Source organism: Caloenas nicobarica, chromosome 6 (assembly GCF_036013445.1).
Source record: "Caloenas nicobarica isolate bCalNic1 chromosome 6, bCalNic1.hap1, whole genome shotgun sequence".
Taxonomy (NCBI): Eukaryota; Metazoa; Chordata; class Aves; order Columbiformes; family Columbidae; genus Caloenas; species Caloenas nicobarica.
The window spans coordinates 6,128,044-6,148,440 of NC_088250.1; the positions used below are offsets into that span (position 1 = coordinate 6,128,044).

The 20,397-nt window shown below is 51.3% G+C and overlaps 1 protein-coding gene across 2 annotated transcripts in view; it reads right to left on the reverse strand.

The window, feature by feature from the left end:
- The window catches only part of COL6A2 (collagen type VI alpha 2 chain), a 28,273-nt gene extending 8,215 nt beyond the window's left edge, over positions 1 to 20,058 (reverse strand). Inside the window, exons 1-27 of one of the 2 annotated variants that reach the window (XM_065637246.1) lie at positions 19,834 to 20,057; positions 15,376 to 15,510; positions 13,856 to 14,460; positions 13,259 to 13,279; positions 12,484 to 12,549; positions 11,885 to 11,938; positions 11,729 to 11,773; positions 11,518 to 11,544; positions 11,220 to 11,246; positions 11,076 to 11,120; positions 9,794 to 9,847; positions 9,334 to 9,396; positions 9,025 to 9,087; positions 7,989 to 8,078; positions 7,417 to 7,479; positions 6,950 to 7,012; positions 6,751 to 6,813; positions 6,135 to 6,197; positions 5,670 to 5,720; positions 4,656 to 4,691; positions 4,211 to 4,273; positions 3,892 to 3,954; positions 3,565 to 3,600; positions 3,263 to 3,308; positions 2,542 to 2,694; positions 1,832 to 2,284; positions 1,459 to 1,497 (exon numbers count right to left, since the gene is read on the reverse strand). In XM_065637246.1, coding sequence (XP_065493318.1) covers positions 1,459 to 1,497; positions 1,832 to 2,284; positions 2,542 to 2,694; positions 3,263 to 3,308; positions 3,565 to 3,600; positions 3,892 to 3,954; positions 4,211 to 4,273; positions 4,656 to 4,691; positions 5,670 to 5,720; positions 6,135 to 6,197; positions 6,751 to 6,813; positions 6,950 to 7,012; positions 7,417 to 7,479; positions 7,989 to 8,078; positions 9,025 to 9,087; positions 9,334 to 9,396; positions 9,794 to 9,847; positions 11,076 to 11,120; positions 11,220 to 11,246; positions 11,518 to 11,544; positions 11,729 to 11,773; positions 11,885 to 11,938; positions 12,484 to 12,549; positions 13,259 to 13,279; positions 13,856 to 14,460; positions 15,376 to 15,481 — 2,458 coding nt within the window. In that variant the 5' untranslated portion in view covers positions 15,482 to 15,510; positions 19,834 to 20,057. Of the gene's footprint in view, positions 1 to 1,458; positions 1,498 to 1,831; positions 2,285 to 2,541; positions 2,695 to 3,262; positions 3,309 to 3,564; positions 3,601 to 3,891; positions 3,955 to 4,210; positions 4,274 to 4,655; positions 4,692 to 5,669; positions 5,721 to 6,134; positions 6,198 to 6,750; positions 6,814 to 6,949; positions 7,013 to 7,416; positions 7,480 to 7,988; positions 8,079 to 9,024; positions 9,088 to 9,333; positions 9,397 to 9,793; positions 9,848 to 11,075; positions 11,121 to 11,219; positions 11,247 to 11,517; positions 11,545 to 11,728; positions 11,774 to 11,884; positions 11,939 to 12,483; positions 12,550 to 13,258; positions 13,280 to 13,855; positions 14,461 to 15,375; positions 15,511 to 19,833 lie in introns of both variants that reach the window. The other variant, XM_065637247.1, reaches the window with a different exon arrangement.
- Between the last annotated feature and the right edge of the window lie 339 nt (positions 20,059 to 20,397).

Below are 20,397 nucleotides of genomic sequence, written 5' to 3' on the forward strand. Positions count from 1 at the left end.
CACAACCGCGTCACAACACCTCCCATGTCCTCTGGAGTACAAGTGTAGGGTCTGCACTTGACCTGGCCTGCCTATGGCAAGGCTTGAGGGATTCGCCCACCAGGGGACCCCCTCAGATGCCTCCTAAAGCCATTTCTGTCCTGGTCCCCAGGACTGTCAGGCACCAGTTCTCACCTTGCATCAGGACAGAAACAGCCAAGTGTACAGCAGGGAAAGGAACGCCAACTTCGCCTTGCATTGGAGGGCTTTGATGGCCCAAGCCCAGCATGAGTGTGCCACTGCTTGGGTCAGTCTTTCTCCTGCCGTGTTCCTCAAAAATGGGGAGGCTGCAAAGACCATAGCCTTTGAAGACACCTGAGCAGTCACCAGTGTGGCATGGGGAAGTCACCTCCTTTTGCACGGATCGGCACGACAAAGTTCCTCAGAGGACACTGCAGAGGAGCCTGTGCGGATATCTCAGCAACATGGTTGGACATTGTGCTCTCTGCATGTCCAGGTGCAAATACTCAAAATACTAGCGAAAAATTTTAGATGGGAATAATTATAGGTTTTCTGTCTTCAGATTTCTTAGCATCCTGGGACTAGTTTTCCTTTGCTTTGTATGGAAACAAAGGGACTTCTTTGAAAATGAAATCTGAGATTCTGTATAACGCTGAGTTGAAGCTGTGGACTTTCACAAAAACATTCATGGCAAGAGTAGAGACAAAAATTGCAAGAATTGGCAAAACTTTGTCCCCTGTAAGCTTTGTGTATATCAGCAAATAGCGCATCTATTGTATTTAAACAGGCACAGAGACTCAGACAGGATCTCTAGGAATTCACATTGCAGATCTGCCCCTTAACAAGCAAAATGTTATCAAGTAAAGCTACCTGCAGCAAGCAGCAGCTGTCTCCTTTATACCACAGGATCCTTACAGCCTCTTTCCTTTAATCCAACACCCTGAGTTAATTGTTAATTAAATACAGCCAGCATTAGAGAAGCCAAAGCTTTGGGTCCACTACTGTGTCATTTTCCAAACAGTCCCCACCCTCTGCTCTGCCCTCCTTGCTCCCAAGGAGCATCCTGTCCAGTGCGGCTGAGAGAGTTTAGCAAGGGGGTTTTGACTTGGTGTACAATAGAGATATGGAACCAGTGAGATATTAATTGCCAAGTCTGGAGGTCAAAATCTGGTTGCTCCCAGAAATTGGGACAGGGAGAAATACCAGGGCTGAGCCGTGCTGGTGCATAAACTCGGTGCATGCGTACCTACCTGCACAGAGAGCTCAGAGAGACAGGAAAAGAGCAGGAGATGAAAACCCAGAGCCTCTCCTCATGCAAAGTAACACTATTTCCCAAAATCCTGCTATCCAGAGGGAATGAACAGGGTTGCACACCGCCCTCCCAATCCTGAGTCTTGTGCACCCTCCCCTGGACCTACCACTTGGTGCAGATGACACAAATCTACTTATGATGTTTACCTGTCTGACACGGCAGCTCAGGGCAGACGATCTGCGGATCTAGAAGGAAAAGAAACAAGGAAAACTGAGTGATGTGCTGCCACCCCCCTCCACAGCTTGCACACTCGGGATGGCAGGGTATGGGCTCTTCACAAGGGGAAAAGGACTCCAAAGGACTGCCCCAAAAGGCCAGCACGTGTCTGAGGAAGGACTGTTCATCCAGGGCTACATAAAGGACAGCCTCTACCATGAATGACCCAACTTAGGAGCTATGGGCCAACCTGGTGGGACATGTCTCTGGAATCATTGCAACACACCATATATGCCCTCCACCCCAAACCCTGGGGGTGACAACTCCAGTTCCAGTAAGAACTGTGCGAGGACAGGTACAGACCTGGGCAGAGCACGTCTTCCATCTTATCAATGAATTCCTCTGCCACCAGGTCTGAGAAGAGCCTCATCTTCTGGACTCGCTGGGGTTCATTGCAGGCGATGGAGACCAGGGTCTCACTCTGTTCCGGCTGATCAAACATGTCTCCAATGCCAATGGTGTTGACGACCACGTCTCTACCGCAAAGAGCCCCTAGGTTCTTGTCGTCATCCCGGGGGTCGTAGCGCCCATCTGTGATCACCACAGCAAACACTTGGGCTTTCTCTCGCCTGCTTTCCTTGATGAGCTTGTTATAGGCAAACTGAAGGGCGGACGGCGTCCAGGTGCCTCCAGCGATCCACTCCAGGCGCTTCACTGCTTCCTTGAAGCTCGATAGTGAATCAATGCGCTCATCATCAAGCTTGATGGCTTCAAAGGTCCCCTCGTGACTGTACTGCACCACCCCAACGCGGGCACCTGCCAACGAAGCGTCACGTTACTTGGCTTTGCATGCTCAGTGAAAAGCGGAGAAAGTCAGCAGACTTTTGTATCAGCAGCAAAGACCTGCCTGATTGGCCTACAAAGGGTGGAAGGGGGAAAAGCAGAAACTACTGCAAAAATGTTGGACAGATGGATTGCAGACCAGAACAGCTACAGACAAAAGATGGCAGCTGGAGAGATCCAAGGCCCTTTTCTTTTCCCCATGCCCTGCTCAGTCCCCACACAGTCCAGACCTGTCTGCGACTTGGGGTCTTTGGCAATGGAGCCCAGCCGGCTGACCACGTTGACAACAAAATTTTTCTCCAGGGTGAAGTTGGTGTAGCCAATACTCTCCGAGCTGTCTATGACGAACATGATGTCCAGGGCACCACAGCGCTTCTCACAGTCTGGGAAGAGGGACAGAAGGAGGAAAACACAATGATCAGCTATGGTGGGAATGAGAGCCACCAGGGCAAAAGAAGACAGAGTCAGTTAGCATCACACCAAGCATCCACAGGGCTCGTGGTGCTGCCCGCAGCCGGCAGCATAGCGAGAATTTTACATGCATTTTTCTGTCAAGGTATATGGGAATAAACCTTTTTAATCTTGCTGTGTAATGCACACTAGCCTATCATCTGGACCATGCAACTCTCTACTACAGCTCACTGCTCGTGTGATGGCAGAGTTAAATTTTGGGAGGTAAGCCAGGCTGCCCTTGTGGTACCACCACACTCAGTGGTGGGCTGGGACTGGGATGACCAGGGAAGGACTTCCCGTGGTGTCTCCTCTGCAGGGTGTAGTGCTGTGCAGAGCAGCAAGGAGCCCACCGTGATGGTGGCTCAGTGCAAAGGGCAGCTCACGGGGCAGAGCTCCCTCGAGAGAGCTCCTGAAGAACGAGGCAGCCTCTGGTGACTTCCTTTCCCCATCCCTCGAGTGGTTGTTCCCTGCCCTGGGGAAAGACGATGGTCTGCTCACCACAGCATCCGCACGTCTCTCGCACGTAGGTCATCACGTCACAGTCCTGCCAAAAAAAGGAGTGCAGGGTGTGTGCCTCCCTCCTCATATGCAGCATCCATCCCCTCTAAGGGGAAGGCTCCCCTTCCACCCGCCTCGCCAGCCCCCTCCCCTCTTTCCTTGGCTCCCGTGGGAAGCCACAGGCCACCTCTGTGGGGCAGTGGCAGGACCTGATGCCCTGTTTTATTCTCAGGCTGTGCATGGCGAAGCCACGACCACCCCAGGAGGATAAGCCCCGGGGGCTGCAGGGCAGAGCTACTTACAGTCAGGCCAGGGTCTCCTGGTGGGCCGGGGGTCCCCTGTAAAGAAGAGCACAGGGATTTCAGGCACAGCTTTCCCATGAGTTATCTTTTTGGGAACCAGAATGTCAGAGCCACCAAAAACATGGCTTTTTGCAGAAATCTGCCATGGGAAGGGTAGGAAAGCCTCGATGGGAGCCAGCAGACTCATCTGGCAGCTGGTGTCCCCTCCAGCAAGCCCTGCTGCAGGGAGACCCCCTGGGGTCCTCTGGGCATCAGAGCATCAAGGAGAAGTGAGGAGGAGTAGAGAGAGCTGCAGCATCTCTCAGACACAAAGACACGGTACTGTACCTCAGAGCCTGGTTCACCAGTTGGACCGCGGGGTCCGGGCTCACCTCCTGGGCCAGGATCACCCTGGGGAAGAAGCAAAGAAGGGTCAAATATTTCACAGAATCACAGAATATTTCTCAGCGATGCAGACACTGCTGTCTGAGGCTCCTCCTGACGCCTCCATCAGGCACGGCTTTATGAAGCACAGTCAGCAGCCTGCCACAGCTGAGCTTGGGGACATGGGGCAGGCAGGAGAGCGGGCAGTGCTGTACCCTGCACAGCTGGCAGAGGTGTGGGAGGGGGACACCGACCCTGCAGGCAGTAGGGGAAGTCTGCTTACCGGTTCCCCCTTCTCTCCTTTGGTCCCTTGCGCTCCTTTTTGTCCAAGCTCACCTCTTCCTCCCTGCTCGAAGGAAGGAGAAAGAGATCCAGCATGGAGCACATCTGGATGTGCTCAGGCAAAGGCACTTACTGCTATGAGGCCATCAGAAATGGATGCCTGCCTGGCCTGGAGAGCACCCTCCAAAACAGCAGCTCAGCGCAGAGCAAATAAACAGTGTTTACATAGGCATTAACTAAGAATAAAGAAGTTTTGCAGAGCTTATTTCAGATGGTTTCAAAAGGAGCTGGGCTTGGGAGATCCACCCAGGCTCCGTTGCTGCAGGAACAGCCAGGACAGTTGCCGGCAGGACAGGCTCCTCAGCCACGCACCCGGAGGGTCGGGTGACAACTGCTCGGCATTTCAGTCAGTACAAAAAACAGTCGATGGAAACAAACACACTCACCTTGGGTCCCGGCTGCCCCTTCTCGCCCTTGTCACCCTGCGAAGGGAGGGGAGGGAGATGTCAGCACCCAGCCGGTACCAGCCCCCACCGTGCATGCACACATCTGAAGTTTGCAGTGGGGAGCACAAAGCTGAACAGCAAGTGTATCTTCAGCCTGATGGTTGGGGTGGTGGCAAAGCCACCTCCCCATCACCGCCACCGAGGCTGGGGTCCCCGGCACTGCTGCCATGAGGCTGATGGAGCTGCGGACAGGTTCAGTCCTGGCGTTCAACCCCCCCAGTCCCTGCCTTTGTGGGCTTCGTGTTTTCGAAAGAAAGTTAGAGCTCAGTTAATGCAGTAAATGACTGACATTATGATTTCAAATGTATTAGTTATTCTTATATGTGAGTCCTGATCTCTTCTAAACTCTTTTGTCTTTTCCTTATTCATGGCTTCATGTCTTAAATGTGATTTGAAGAGACTTTCTTTAGCTTGAAGGATCAAGCTGAGGATGCAGAAAAGTATCACACAGTACAATGTATACTCCACAAGAAGGCTGTGTCAGCAGATTTTGAGATTTTTCTATGATACATATGTGACTAAAACTTTGGTGTATATCATCGATCTTTTCCTCCTACTTTAATACTTCTTTCTGACATAGTGTGACAGTGTCTTTCATTATATGAAATTCTGACACTTTCCGTTTTGGTTTTGTGAGGTGAATTCTATAAAGTCTTCCACCTCCCTCCTATTCTTCTTGCCTCTGAGAATAAGACTGTTTTTCAGAATTTAACGCTTACAGGCCAAATCCTTATATTTCGTCATAAAATTGCGCTTTTAGCAAACTCATGCAGCTTGACAGGGTTTTTTTTAATCTACATTGCCTTACTTTTTTTCCCTATTGCTTGTAACTTTACCTTTATAATTTTTCTTCCTCCTTCCCTCTTCTCCCAGGCTGCTCAGCTCTAACAGCAACCTCCACCGAAACACATTTCCTTGCAGCACGTACGTCTGCACTGGGTGAGGCATACATACCTGTGGTCCTCTGGGTCCAGGGTAGCTAAAGCCAGGTCTGCCTCTGTCACCCTTTGGTAGAAAAAAAAATGACCTGTCAGAAACCAAACCTGGCCTTTCTGACCTGGTGATGACAGTGGCAGTCAGAGCTGTCTTCATCCCCTCTCGGGGTGAGACACCACCAGGGGCCAGACTTCGGCAGCTGGCCCTGAAACATTGGGAATGGCTGGATCTTGGGGATGTTGCATGCCAAGGACACCTCTGAACCTGTGCAGGGTAAGGAGTGTAATCACAGCTGCCTTGGCCAGAGCGAGACTGGCATCTCTGCCCCATAGGGAGGCTTAGGTTTGAGCCATTCAGTTTCTGAGGCACACAAGTTTCTGCAGTGAAAACTGCCTTTTTTTTTTTTTTGGGAAAAAAAAAAAAAGACAAGAAAGAGCACACAAAAATACCCTTGCAAATGCAGGCTGCATTCAGGGCCTTTACCTTTGGTCCTGGTGGTCCAGCATCACCTCTTGGGCCCAAGTCACCAGGGTCCCCACGTGATCCCTGCAGGACAGTGTTGGGGAGAGCAGAGGGAGCGGGTGAGGATGTTCCCCGGGGCTCTCTGGCCGTACAGGGGACTGTGCTGGAGAAACCGGCTCTTGAGACGATGGTGCAAGACCATCTCCCCTCCCGATGAGGTTACTGTGACAGTGACCGCTTCAGCACTTGTGTTCCTGCACCCCATGGAGCCACATAGATGTCACAGCACTACTGACGCAGTGGGGTGCTGGACTAACCACCGACTCGGGATAAATGGGCACTTGGGGAGCCCCATCTTTCTGCACCCCATGACCCGCTCTGATATGGTCCCTTCCACGTTGTCACGGGAACACCTGGGTCTGGGAGTGATGGAGAAGCAGGGACTCTTGGGTCCTGCAATTTCTCTTTGCCCTGTGAAGGGCTAGTCAGGGGCCTCTGGGCTAATTTTTTTTGCCTGCCTGAGAAAATGTCAGGCAGGTCCCCCTCGGGAGGGACAGTGCAGCTGGCTTACATCAGTAGGGCAAGCTCTCACTGCAGAGGGAGGACAAGGTCACACAGATGCCCCAGGGTGACTTACTGTGTTGCCTGGCTCTCCAATGGCACCTGAAGGGCCTCGGGGTCCTGGCAGCCCTTGATCTCCCTGCAAAACAAAGCAAGAAGGTCCAGAGGCAGGTACAGGCAGGTGTGCATGAGGAGGAAAGCCGGGTGGGGTGCTCCGGATGGCAGCAGTGCTTTCCTTCCCTCCTGGCTGTCACCGCCCCCTGCTTCGTGCTTACCCTTGCTCCTTTGCTTCCAACCTCACCGGGCAGGCCACGAGGACCCTCTGGACCAGGATCTCCCTGTGAGGAGAGTAAAGACATTCCTGGTCAGGGGTGTCTCCAGTGCTGTCTATGTGCATGGCAGTGCTCCGTGGAGCAAGGAGGCATGCTGATGTTCTCAGATCTGGTGTTTCTTGTCTTGAAACAGTGTCAGGGCAGCATGTCCCCTGAACACATCTCTTAGCCTTGAGCTTTGCTGCCCTTCACCCCTCTCTGGACCAAGCCCTGGAAGAGGAGGCTGTACCTGCTACCACCAGGGCAGGCATGGGCACGGTGGGAGCAGAGGACACATGCAGAGCCCACTGGCATCCACAATGCCCAGCTCTAGTGTTAGACACTTCATGGATAGGCAGTAGCACATCACACGCACCAGTCCTGTGCATTTTGGGCTCATTTGCGATGGTCTGAGCAGTTGCTTTACTCACCCTTTCTCCTTTGGCCCCAGGAGTGCCTTTGCTGCCTTTTGTCCCCGGATCTCCACGTCGACCCTTGGCAGACACAGAAAGTCACATAAACGCGACGTGAAGATGGATGCTACCTGAACAGTGACACCTGGCTGCCCTGCCTTCTCTCTCCTGGCCCAAGAGAAGTCTTCTTTCCCCTTTAACAAGCATGTGCCTGGCAGCAGGGATGCCCATGCTGGCACTGCTTGGGGGATCTTGCCTTTGCCTTTTGGGAAACCACAGCTAGACTGTTCTTCCAGGAGGGTGGGCTAGAGTATAGCGAAAGGGTCCCTGAGCATCCACAGAGACATTTGTGGTTATGTGGGAATACAGGATGCTTCTCTAAGGAGAAATGGCTAACATCAGGCTTAGGATGATGGAAACACTACTCTGTGAATATGGGGGAGACGAAGAGATCAGCATCTGCACATCTTTTGGGATGCAGAAGGCAGGGCAGACAGGCTAAAATAAGGGAGATTCTCAGTGCTTGTCCATGAGATTGCATTAGGCTCCTGTGGTGTGCCCACTGTCCAGGGACCTATTCAGACACTTACAGGTTCTCCTTTGGGTCCAGGAGGTCCTGCTTCACCTTTTCTTCCCTTGCTTCCAGCAGGCCCTTGAGCTCCAGTGTTGCCTGGAAGACCCTTGGAGAAGAAAAAAAAGCACAATTTGTTGGAAGAGAGGTCAAGGTACACATATGCACACCTCTTGTCCTCTGTCAAGCCCTTCACCCCTGAGCAGAGGTCTGTATGAGCACACAGCTTATGTTTGCACACAGCTTATGTTTGCACACACCCACCACGCCTACACGTCAAAGCTACGTGCACAGGCTCCAGCCTTGGAGCAGTGTAATGCTGTGTCGCCTTTCCTCCATCAACCAGTGCAAAGGCTTGTCAGCTCTTCGTTGCAGCATCTATCCAGCCCTACCTAAAGCCAGAAGACTATTTCAGCCTTCTCCACTCTCTCTGAAGTAACTGGCCATCAGCATAGCAACCCCTTTGGCTATAAGGTCAAGTGCAGTGGGTAAACCAGGGTTAGATTTCTGAGCAATTAATTGTTGAAGTCTACTTACATGGAAAAAACAAACAAACCAGCCTGCAAGCACTGGCACTGCCACAAACGCTGAGCATGTCATGAGACTGTGGACTAAGAGGGCCTTTCTACTCAGGAGAAGATGGGAAGATGAGGAAAGATGCAGTGCAGTGGATTGACTAGAAAGGTAAATCCTCCTAAGTCTATTTTGCCTGCTTTTCTCTGCTCTAGACAAATATGTGAGACCCATTCTCATTTTGCTCTGGGCAGCTGCAGAGATGTTGCACAGACCCCTCTCCTGTTGCCCACATGACGTTTCCCGCTGTTCTGGTGGGGACATGCATGGTGGGAGACCTCACTTGGCCACCCAGGAGCTTGTGCTTTCACCGTGCAGGTGGACCAGTTTGGAGAATCAACCAGGATGCATCAACCAGGATGCCTTGGCATCATTGTGCTGCAGCTGCCCTGTGACCAGCAGTTGATACGACTCCGGCTCCACACTGTGTGGAACAGACCCTAGTAAGACACTGGAGACAGCCGAACACGGCATGAACCTACCGGGCTTCCTTTTTCTCCTGGAGGTCCCGGGGGTCCGCTGCGACCAGGCCGGCCAGGATCTCCCTGAAATAGCCAGAGAGCAATGGTCATTGCCTGCATCATCAGCACGTTACTATGCACCGCTGGCGTGCACCACGAGGAGCCCAAGGAGCAGGGCCAGCAAGGATCTTGCCTCAGCTCCTGTGTCTGCTCATGGGACCCAGACCCAGACAGAGCTTATGGGCTCCACAAGCAGTGAATGACTGAAGAGCAAATACAGGCAATGGTGGCCTCTGCCCTCACTCTGCTCGCTGTTCAGAGTACTTGTACCTTTATGCCTTCATCTCCTCTTTCACCTTGGTCTCCTGCATCTCCTGGGTAGCCATCAGGGCCCTAGGGAGGGAAAGGACAAAGAACCACACATTTTGCAGTGGCAACAATATGCACTTTCCCTGTAGAACATATCAGCTGGCTTAGAAAGTTGCTCTAGAGACTAGAATAGTTTTTGCTTGTTGCTAGTGTTGATGAAAGGAGCAGCTCCTCCTCTCTACATGGAAGGGAGGGACACTGGGGGATCCCAGCCTATTTGCCCATGGAAAGGAGGCACAAAAAAAAAAAAAAAAAATCAAGCTGTGGTCCCCATTCGGAGGAATCCCAGGCCTGGGGTCAGGTCATGCAGCTGGTCAGGGAAATGGGTCAGTAACCTCTCGTTGACCGTCTTTCTACATGTGCAAACTCATTCAGTAGCTGCACAACTGACATGCTGAATGAAAGAGTAAAGTGTTCCTACCTTGTCACCAGGGTCTCCCTTGCAGCCTGGTGGTCCAATTCTCCCCAGCTTGCCCTGGAGATTGCATTTGAAAGAAAAAAAAAAAGAAAAAGAAAAGCTGCAGGTGTCTGAAGAGAAAACACAGCTTTTCTTGTTAACAGGCTTTAATTTTTAAAATCATCTGCTGAACGTACCTGTCATCAGCTAGAGAATAAGTAGTAAGTGTATTCTTTAAACAGGAGTGCGCAGAGACAAATGGAGGAGGAGAAAATAGTCTAAAAGCCCCGAGTAGCAACATGGGTGTTGGTGGGAATTCAAGCACGCTCATGCCTCACACATGCCCCGAGTGATGGACACGTCCCTTGAGACTGGATTTGGAGGTCACTCATGTCCATGGTTGTGCTGGTCCTTTGTAGTGCATCTCACCTCAGAGCAGCTCAGGTTCACAGGACCCACGGCTGCCTGACGGTTGCTATGAGAGCAGTGTCTGCCTTCCTCTGCACCCCAAAATGGCTTTTCTGACAGCGCTTAGACAGCTCGTCCCGGCTAGAAAGTGGAGGGGACTGAAGGACTTCAGTGTTTTAGAGCTTCAGCAGGCATTTGAGGGGTGGGAAGAAGAACTGGTGTTATCTCACGGATGTACTTGGCTGGGTACATGTGAAAGCACAGAGCGAAACCAGTGTGTGCTGGCCAGTGGACAAATCCAGCTGAAATCATCTCAAATTAGGCTATCCCGCTGCGGTACCTCTGCGTGGCACGCAGATCTGAGGGAGGTCATGGCCCTCTACGCTCACCACACAGGGAACAGAGGACTTCACGGACTTTGTTACAAGGTACTTGAACCCGGCTTTAGGGCTTTAATATTAAGAATAAGCAGAGGCTTAGAGGTGAAATTTCAGGCTCTGTGACGAGCTGCCTTAAAACCTAATTTCTGCAAAACTTTCTGTGTACATGTCCTGTAGGGGTCACTAACACTCAAGACGAGATATCTACATCCAGACGACCTGATCTGGCCACATCGCCTCCTGCAGCAGGAGCACAGCCCGGGTTATACATCTCATTCCTGAGGAGAGCTTGCTAACGAAGGGATAGCTCTTCTGTGACCTGAATTAACTCATCTTCAGCTAACTCACGTATTTCTACAGGACATGCAGAATAATGAGCAAATAAGTTCATGGAAACCTCAGTCAGAACAAAAAGCTAGAGTGTAGGATGAGAGAAACAGAACAACCTGTGGGGACAAGGCGAGGTAAAGAAGTGAAGCAACAGGAGCAACATTATGGGGTGCTCCCAGTGCTGTTACCTTCTGTCCATCAGTGCCGTTCCTGCCTTCCAAGCCAGGGGCACCCTGGAATCAAGGGAAAAAAAAAAAAGAGGGATCAGCGATCTGTTAACACACACTTTGGTAGCTGCAACACCATGCAAGATAGAAAATGTCCTTTCTTACCCTCCGTCCATCGGATCCAATCTCGCCCTGGGGGAAGAAGAGGACAAGAATCAGCATCTCTGCCTACATCCCACCCATTTATATAGTGAAAACATCACCACTTCACAAGACCGTGAACAATGCCTGAATGAGACAGGCTTTGGGATGCTCCTGGAGATCCCTCCCCAAGTCCCCAATCACATATTAAATAGGGTAGTTATTCTTCCCGTTACAGCTAAACTCTCGTTTTTTGTAACAAAAAGGTGTCCCTCCGACCCCCCAAGCACCCAGACCTGCCATGTGGTCTCTTCTTTCTCACCTTCTCTCCTTTCAGCCCTGGGACACCCTAGACAAAAAGCAAAGACGAAAAAGCCTGCGTTAGTGCCTGGGGATCAGCAGGAGTGGAGGGAGGGGAGTGCTGGAGCTCCCCTGTGGGAAACAGGCAGGTGAGAGGGGGAAGCAGCGCTCCCCCTGCTTTACCAAAAATCAATGAATGCCAGGAGCTCCATCACCGGCTATGGGATTCTTACCTTGGGACCAGGGTATCCGATCGGACCTTCGATACCTGGGTCACCCTTGAGGGAAGAAGACACGGAGAGTTAGCTGGAGCGTGGCAGAGATGCGGCCCCAGCCAAGGCAGGGACAGCACCGCTGGCTGCAGCGCTGGGGGACTTTCCACAACTCACCTGTCGTCCCTTCAGCCCAGGGGAGCCTGGCTCGCCCATGTTCCCCTTTGCACCCTAAGGAAAGAAAAAAAAATATGGAAGTCTAGGCTTGGTGCTGACTGTGAGAAAATGGCAATTTCTAGGAGCAGGAGGTTCACTGCAGCTGCTCCTACAGAGCTTGGGGCAGCATGCTGGTGCAACAGGACCTGCTTTATTCTGGGGAAGCTGGGAAAAGGCTGTATGGGGAGGTGAGCACACAGAGCTGGGGGCAGGAAAATAGGACACCCTGCACACGTGAGAGCTCTGCTCTTGAGGGTGGCAGGACTGGAGACAACTGCTGCCTCACTCCAGTTGTCCTCAGGTGCTGAAGGTGCCAGCTGTGGGTGGCACGGCCGATGCTCGAGTGTCTCTCTGCACTGCTGTCAATGTATCAGCCTCAGCATGGACACGAGGAGGCACCAGTGCGGGCTGTGTGCTCCAGCACGGCAGCCTCCCAAGGCCATGGCAGATGCTGGGGAGTTTTTTCCCACCTGCTGCAGCTGAGATAGGGTCTAGGGCATCCTGCAGTGTCTGTGGCAGGCACTGGTATTGTTCTCTTCCCACAGGTTAGGGAGACTCACCTTCTGCCCTCGGTATCCCTTGAGACCAGGTGGACCTGCAATCTCCAGGCAGCTCAGCTTGTAGCACTGAAACACAAATTAAACAGGAGGTGTCAGCGCTGCCGGCTGCTCCACGTGCTGGGCCAGCGTGCACCTGCAGCTCAGCTCTGCACCATGGCTCTCCATACACCTCTCCCCAGCACCGCAGTGCTAAAAACTGCTATGGCTCCAGCTGGATCGGAGTCGAGGCAGCAACAAACATGCAGAAAAGTGCTGCCCGTAAATTAAAAGCAGAAGCTTGCCACAAGCACATTCGTTATGGTTTGGCTCTGGGCCCAAACTGAAAGAACAGGACTGCTAAGTGTCAGGCAAGGTGGTGTGAGCTTGTTCTTCTGGGCCATCAGGGTAGGCGCATGCCCTTTGGAACATCATTCTGCACACTTCTCCCTACAGATACCAAACCCCGTCTGTGTGATACCAGCAGGGCAGGAGCTGCAGCTTGCAGAGCACCTACAAAACATGCTTCCAAAGCGATAAAATGGAACTATTCAATAGACCTGAATTAATTGTAGGTGAGGGTGAGGCAGAAAGTGGAGAGCCCAGTATGCCATTTTAACAACTGGATAAGGGGATGGATGCCCAGGATCTGCACTGATCCACAGGTGGGCAGAGCCCCATCCCACACAGCTTGCTGCAAAATCTGCCCTGCTACCTTGGGGTATGAGCTGGTCTTCTCTAAGTGGTGCAACTCAAACCTGTGTTATGTGGCAATGGCGTAAAGGTGCTGCTCACTCACCTCTCCGTAGGCTTCGTGTTTCTGCAAAGGAGAAAACATGATGAACAGAATCAGTTAAGGTGGTTGGTCCCGAGAGAAAAACAGCATCACACCCTTGGAGGTGTGTGTGATGGTAAGGGAAAGGAGGTGGAAAGGTCCTGTGGCTTTAAAGACACCCTCAGCAGAATCCCCAGTTAACAGTGTCTCACAGGTGGGGCCTCAAGGACCATGAGCACATCTCAGTGCTGCAGACTCTTCCACGCACCCCTGGACGAGGGCCAGGCTGGGGTACGGGTCTGGCTTTGAGCAAGAGCCAGGACTAGGGTGGCAGCCTGCCCAGACATGCCAGGGAAGAGAGGCATGAATCAAGGAGTGCAGGTTAAGAATCTAATCAAAGAAATCAAAGATACTCAAGAGTCCATTTGGCCCATAAGTGCTGAAAGGACATAGAAAAGGAACAGAAACAAAATGGAACCTTTTCTCTGCAAGATGTGCTGTCTAGAGCCCTGCCAAAACCCACTACGGGGCTGCTCAGAAAACACCCCCTCCAACCCATGTATGTGCTGCTTCTCTTGTCCCCCGCATTGTGCTAGTTGCACCTCAGGCAGCACTCCATACCATAGCTTGGATTATCTTGTCGATGGTGTTCACGTCAATGTCCAGGGTGTCCTTCTGTGTGATGGCGTAGTTGTTGCGGTACAGCTCGTGGGGCAGGTTGGCGATCTCCCGCAGTCCCTGCTCATAGACGTTCTCGCTGGGGGCCACCGCAAAGAGCTTGATCCCCATGTCTCGTGCTCTCTCAGCCTGCACCTTCATCCCCCCGCAGGGGCTGCCAGTGACATGGCCATCGGTGATGACCACCGCAAAGTTCACACCCGTGGTCATCTGGGTCTGGGTCTGGATCTGCTCTGTCATGTTGGAGATAGCGCAGTCCGTGAAGGTGCCCCGGCCAAGGTAGTTAATAGCGGACAGCCTAGGGAGGTATATGTCTTTGCTGCTCGTTAAAGGGCTGTAAACTTCCACCACGTCCGAGTAATGAAGTCCACCAAACTGCCAAGTGATGTAGACTTGGTTCTGGTATAGCTCGCTCTCCAGTTTATCGATGAACACAGGGATGAACCGCTTTATTTGATCCACGAGGCTCTGGATAGGCACAGTCTGCAGAGCAACGCTCTCCGAGGTGTCAATGATGAAGTACACGTTGATGGGGCAGTTCCTCTTTTCTAAACGGAGACAATTATTCAGACCATGTCAGAGCACTTCATGCACTGCTGCACCCCCTTCACTGCCCCCCAGAAACCTGGGGGGCGGTTTCTGGACCAAGATAGCACATAGAGTTGTGAAGAGAGCAAACCACAGCATGTGCTCGAGGTTCGGCTTCCTGCAAAGATGTTGCAGCTCTTACTAATCAGGAATTACTAATATTTCCAGCTGCTTCGGAGGAAGTGAGGAAACTGAGGACTAAGTGACAGGTTTGAATGATGGAGAGCAAGGGTATGACTTTTGCTTTCTTGCACTAAATGAATGCCAGGCTGCTGGTTGCTCCCTGATTTATATACATTTTCAAAAAGATCATACCCAAGTGCAATACTGGAAAACACACAAGTCCCACTTAGCTCTGGCAGTAACATCTGTGTTCAGGTCAGACAACCCTGCAGTGCCCAGGACTCCAAAAGCCTAAGATCTGCTCACTATTGAGTCAGTCTTGAAAATCTTGCCTTTTTTTTTTTGTAAAAGTCAGGCTGGACACATAAATCACCTCCTCCACACCGCAACTGAAAAGCCCTGAAATTGTCAAATTCAAAATGGACTATTCACTGATATCAGATACAGAGCTGAGCTCTGGAGACTGATGGGTATTTATTACTGCACCAGGTGGGAGAAGCCACCGCTGGCAGACTCCAGCTCTTGCATCTCCACCTCTCTGCCCTCCAATACAAACCCAGAAGCGGGAATTTTGGTGGAGGAAGGTGTTCCCTACAGACCGATCGCTGCCCCAGGCGTGCAAAGGGGCAGGAGAGGTGTCACGGGACACTGTCAGTTCTTCGGGAGGAGGCTCTATGACTGTGCATGGCCATTGCTTTCAGTGAAAATGCTGCCTTCAAAAGAGAGGGACACACAAATTATCTGGTTAATACCTGTACAGGCGGTAGGACTGACATCTCCAGGATCCCCATCAAACTGAGCATGGAGAGGAACTAGAGCCACACAAAGGAGAGTGGAAAAAAAGGCTTCCCGGAACATCTCAGCAGTTCCTCTGGATATTTAGATGCCTGTGGGAAAACACAAGTTACAGGTTAAGCACGATATACACCCTCCTACCTCTGCTGGGAAGATATAAAGCCAGACGATGCTCCTTGTAAACCCGCTGTATGAAAAACATGACCTTCATCACCATGATGTGTCACTAATGTAGATTTTTATATTGACTCGAAAGCCAAGCAATTAAAATATTTCCTATGTTGGAGTATTGACAAATGGTTTAAAAGTGCTTTAGCTTCTCTGTCAGTCTGAACACTTGAAGAAATGCATGTCTTTAGCATTCAACCCATCACTGGGCCTCTGAGGTCCAGCTGCACATGGGAGTATATTTTGTGTAGGGTTATCACAACTTAAGCAGCAGAGGAGTTAGAGATGTAGTCTGAAAAGTTCTTGGGAATGTATATATAAGTGTTCAGGGGAATCCAGGCTTTGAAAGGATATTCACAGAAAAAAACCACCAAAGTGACACTTATCAATGGCAAAGAATACGAAGGAAAAGGTGATGCTCGTCTTTATGTCTAGAGGTCAATCGCACTAACCAACATGGCCCCTTGATGGCACACAGACAAAGTGGTAGCATAGATACTTTCCTGCTGGTGGTCAACACAGTACAAACTAAGAAGGGTTATGTGTGACCTCTGTTGGGAAAAGAAGGCCTGAGTCTAGTCCACAAGGAGAGTTTCTTCCTTAAATGGCTCTTTTGGGTAGTTGTTGGAGGAGCCCAAGGCTTGAATGGACACTGAAAGTGCATTTGGTTGCATTGACAGTGCAGGGGGAGGGCAAGTTATTAATAGTAATGCAGCTGAGATAGTCCCTTATTTGCAAGAGAAATGACATTACCTGAAGAAGAGTGACAGCCCAGCTCCCCTAGCATCTCTCTAGAGACCTCTCTCCACGTGGTGACCAGATATTCCCTGGTGGGACACAGCCCATGCCAGTTTACACTGCAAGCTGCAGCACACCACAGGGTTCTGCAAACTGGTTCATGCTGGAAAGGCTGGTTCCTATCAGAGCTGCCAATATCCTTACACCAGTGACAGCCTTCGTCATTAATAAGGCTTTTGTATATGCTAACAAGCCTGACAGAGCCAGTGCTCAGGATGAGTTTTAGACAGAGGAAGGAGAAGCCTTTGTGCTCTTTGGAGATCTCCTGGGGGAAGGGGACAAGATGTACAGAGATCCAAAATCTTCCAGAGCACCAGCTTGAGGTGGTTCACACACGCAGCTCAGCAAAGCCCTCTGACATCTCACATGCCTCCAGCTCAGCACCCAAATGTCCCTACCAGGTAGTTCATGGGTCCTTTTTCGCCCTCCAGCCTAGAGAGGCTGCACAGCTGTTTGCAAAGGGATCTGACTGTGGCCTCATGAAGTCCATGCGTAGCTAAGTGCAGCTCAATTTTCACGGCACCGCAAGGAACAGAAGAGGTATTGTAAGGATAAAATAGTTATTTCAGTGCTAAAGGGGTATTTTAGTTAAGATCAAGACTTCCTCCCTCTACCCTTATTACAGGCTTCTCTTGTTTGCCCTCCACAAAGCAGAGCTGCAGGAGATCCTGCTCTCTTGTAGGACACAACAGGTTTGTGCCTTCAGACAGCACCATTTTGGAGCCAGTCTTTCGTGACGGCTGAGGAAGCTGGAGACATCAGCTCTTGGAGAGGCTGGGAGCACTGGAGGCTTTGGCCAAGAGTGTGACTCACACATCACCGAGTCCCGAGTTTAACCACCTCCCTCCCACCGTGTGTGCGTGGGTGGGAAAGGCGCCGTGCAGAGGAGCTGCTCTCCAGGCAGAGCTGCGAGAAGCAGTGAAACTGTGTGGACAACCAGGGCCAGCTCTGGCACAGGACCGTCCCTGCCCGCAGCCCTCGGGGCTTCGGTCTAGGTCAATGCAGGACCATGGCCTTTGCCTCTACACGGGCAGAAAAGCAAGGCACAAAAGTGACAGCTGAAAACATCAGATGCACTTCACTTCTTTGTGGTCGTGTTGCACACAGTCTCCTCTATTCCACTCCGCCTCCCTCAGAGGGGATCTCTGTGCCTCAAGCCACTTCTGCTCTACCAGCATCCCACCTGGTCATTAACAGTGAACGGACACATAGCAGGGAGAACCCTCTCCCCACCTGACGGGCCTCCAAGGCTGGGGTGGGTGATAGTGCCTATTTTATCATCTTCGGAGCACTACCAGCTATTGTGATTCTCTCACAAATCTCGTAACTTTTGATATTTTCCTTAAAGCTCCACCTCCTACTGTGAAACACTGAAAACTCAGATTTCACCAGCAAAAGGGTGTTTTTCAGACTAACGTGTTTTCTGGATGTTGAAGACAATTTTTGAACACTGACAGTCCAGAAAACGAATGGAAAGAGCAAATTGGGAGCTGACTCATTACATTTGAATACTTGTGTCTGCCCATCCTGTTTGTCCTCGACCTTTCTCTCTCTGCAAGAGCACAACATGATATTGTAGGCGTGAGGCCTTACAAGGATTCCTCTTGAAATTTCTTTCACTCAGTATTTGTATTGCTGAACGGTTCATCTTTCCCTATGAGATGCACACAACACAACAACAGGGAATCCTGAGCAGTGGTTTTCGGGTCCTCTGAACAGATTTTGAGGGCACTGCTCTGCACCATCCTCCCTGCATTAGGGTCTACGCTCCTACCTAATGCCTCAGGTGCTCATCAGAAAAATGCATGGTCTTCTTTGCTGCTCCCACACTCAGATCCCAGGTGACCTGCCTGTTACCCACATAACTGCAAAAGTATACAGTGTTATCTACACAGAGCCCTGCAAAAATGATGGTCTTACAGAATAACCCGAGTTCCCTACTTGTTGGTACCTCTTCCCACCCTGAGCTACTGGACTAAACGTATTATGGCCAACAAATGACTTGCAATGACTCTTTCAAATGTGCAAATTACAGTTGGTTTAGATTTTAGCGCACTAGAAAGGTCATCTCATGTGCCTGGCCCAGCAGAGGCATGGCTGTTTTGTCCCACACATTGATATTTCTTAAGTTCCTCCTGGTGCACTGTGTATTTCTCCTTCAATATCACAACACCTATCATAGCTTAGCAAATTGTTTCCAAATAGCTCCCTAAGCTAACTCTGCCTGCAAGCTCATTTAAAGCCACAAAAATTGTGTTACTCGCAAGAAAGGAGAATTATGCTAGCTGTGCTTTATGCAGAATAATGTTTGAAACTGCATTACTGGTCTGACATGGACCCAGTCCCAACTTTTTTCATGGCCGTGCCCAATAGGCCGTACCTGTGGTGCCATCCACTAGTGCAGACAGCATTTTACTCCACTTAAATGTTTGCTAAAGAAAATAAAACCAGAAGGGGAAAAAAAGTGTCCCATTTGGAACAAAAGCTCCTATAAATGTGCCTCCTCTTCCTCGTTTGCATACCCAGGGTTTGCACATTGCATGTGGAGGGAATTTCAGTATTAGTCGTAGTCACTGCCCAGATGTGCCCTGTAATTTTGGTCCCTGGGGACACACCACCCAGGGGGAAGTTTTCCCCAGCGCTGCAGGGATCCCAGCTCTTCTCCAGCTTTCCCCCAGCCACCAGGCCACAGGACTGTGCCTGCCACCGGGGGCAGGGGATGCTGCAGCCCCCTGGAACTTCAGCTCTGGCTGCCAAAAACCCCCATTTCCAGCATTCCTGCAGACCCCCTGCCACCAAAAAAAAAGTTGCCCCGAGGGGGCAAGCGCAACGTGCTGTTACCCGCCCAACAAAACAGAGGAGCTTGTGCTGATGAAACTCAGCATAACTGGGAGACGCAAATCCCCGGTTAGTTAGCGTAATCTGTATCTTCTGAATCTCAGAAAATCAAAGAGGTGTCGTGCAGCGGCAGATCACGGCAGCACCACCGTGCTGCTGCCATCCCTTCTCTCCCTTGTAGCGGGTGAACTCTGTTGTCCCAGGGAAGATTTTGGTTCTACAGGCGTATCCCCCCAAAAAAAACTGCCGAGGGATTTTCTAGACCTCTGGCCCTGGCAGAAGGGAGCATGTAGCTCACAATACCCCCAACCTGCAGAAAACAAAAAAAACCGCAAAAAACCCCCCCAAACCACCACAGACTCTTAGAAAAACACCCAAACTACCCAAAAGCTGAAAGCAACAGAAAAATGTATGTTCACTTACAGCGGGCACCATGTAAACACGATGTGCCCGGAATGAGCAGCTTGCCGGCGAGCCCGTGAGCAGCGGCAGTGCCGCCCGCAGGGGCACAGGCTGGGATTTGGGAGCCCGGCTCTTTCATCCTCTAGCTGGAGAACTCTGAGTAAAACAGCTGCACGACCGCCGTACAAGGAGAGGAAAACTCTGCCTACCTGGAAAACGAGGTCATCAAAACTCGCCGCCAAAAAAAGCCTCGGAAGCGACAGGGGGGAAAAAGCGCCTTTGCGGAGCGGCTGGTGTCAGGATGGCTCCTGCATCCCCGGCTGGCTGGGGGTGCCGGGGGGCGTGGGGAGGAGCAGCAGGGGCGTCTCCAGCACAGTCCCTCTGTTCCCTCGCAGGCTGGAATTTCTCTCTATGTTCCTCCTCCTTCGAAACCGGGCAGAGCCTCTTCTGTAGTAGCTCCAGGCATCCACGGAGAGTCACTGTGGGTCCACAGACACCTCGGGCCGGTCCCCTCCCACCCGCCCCCCTCCCGGGGCAGATGCTGGGCTGGGGCGAGGTTGTCATCTTTGGAGCTGGAGGCGTTTTAAACGAGCTGGAAGGAGTCTCGTTCTTCCATGATGAACGGCCCCTTTTCGTAGTTGGCATTGCTGCCCAAACATATTTAGACTATCGAATAGTGTTCCTCTTTCTTTCCCCCTCCGCCCTCCTCCTCTTCCCATCCTAGTAATGTGCCCTGAGTGGAACAAATAGAACATTTCAAAAAAGAGCAGCTT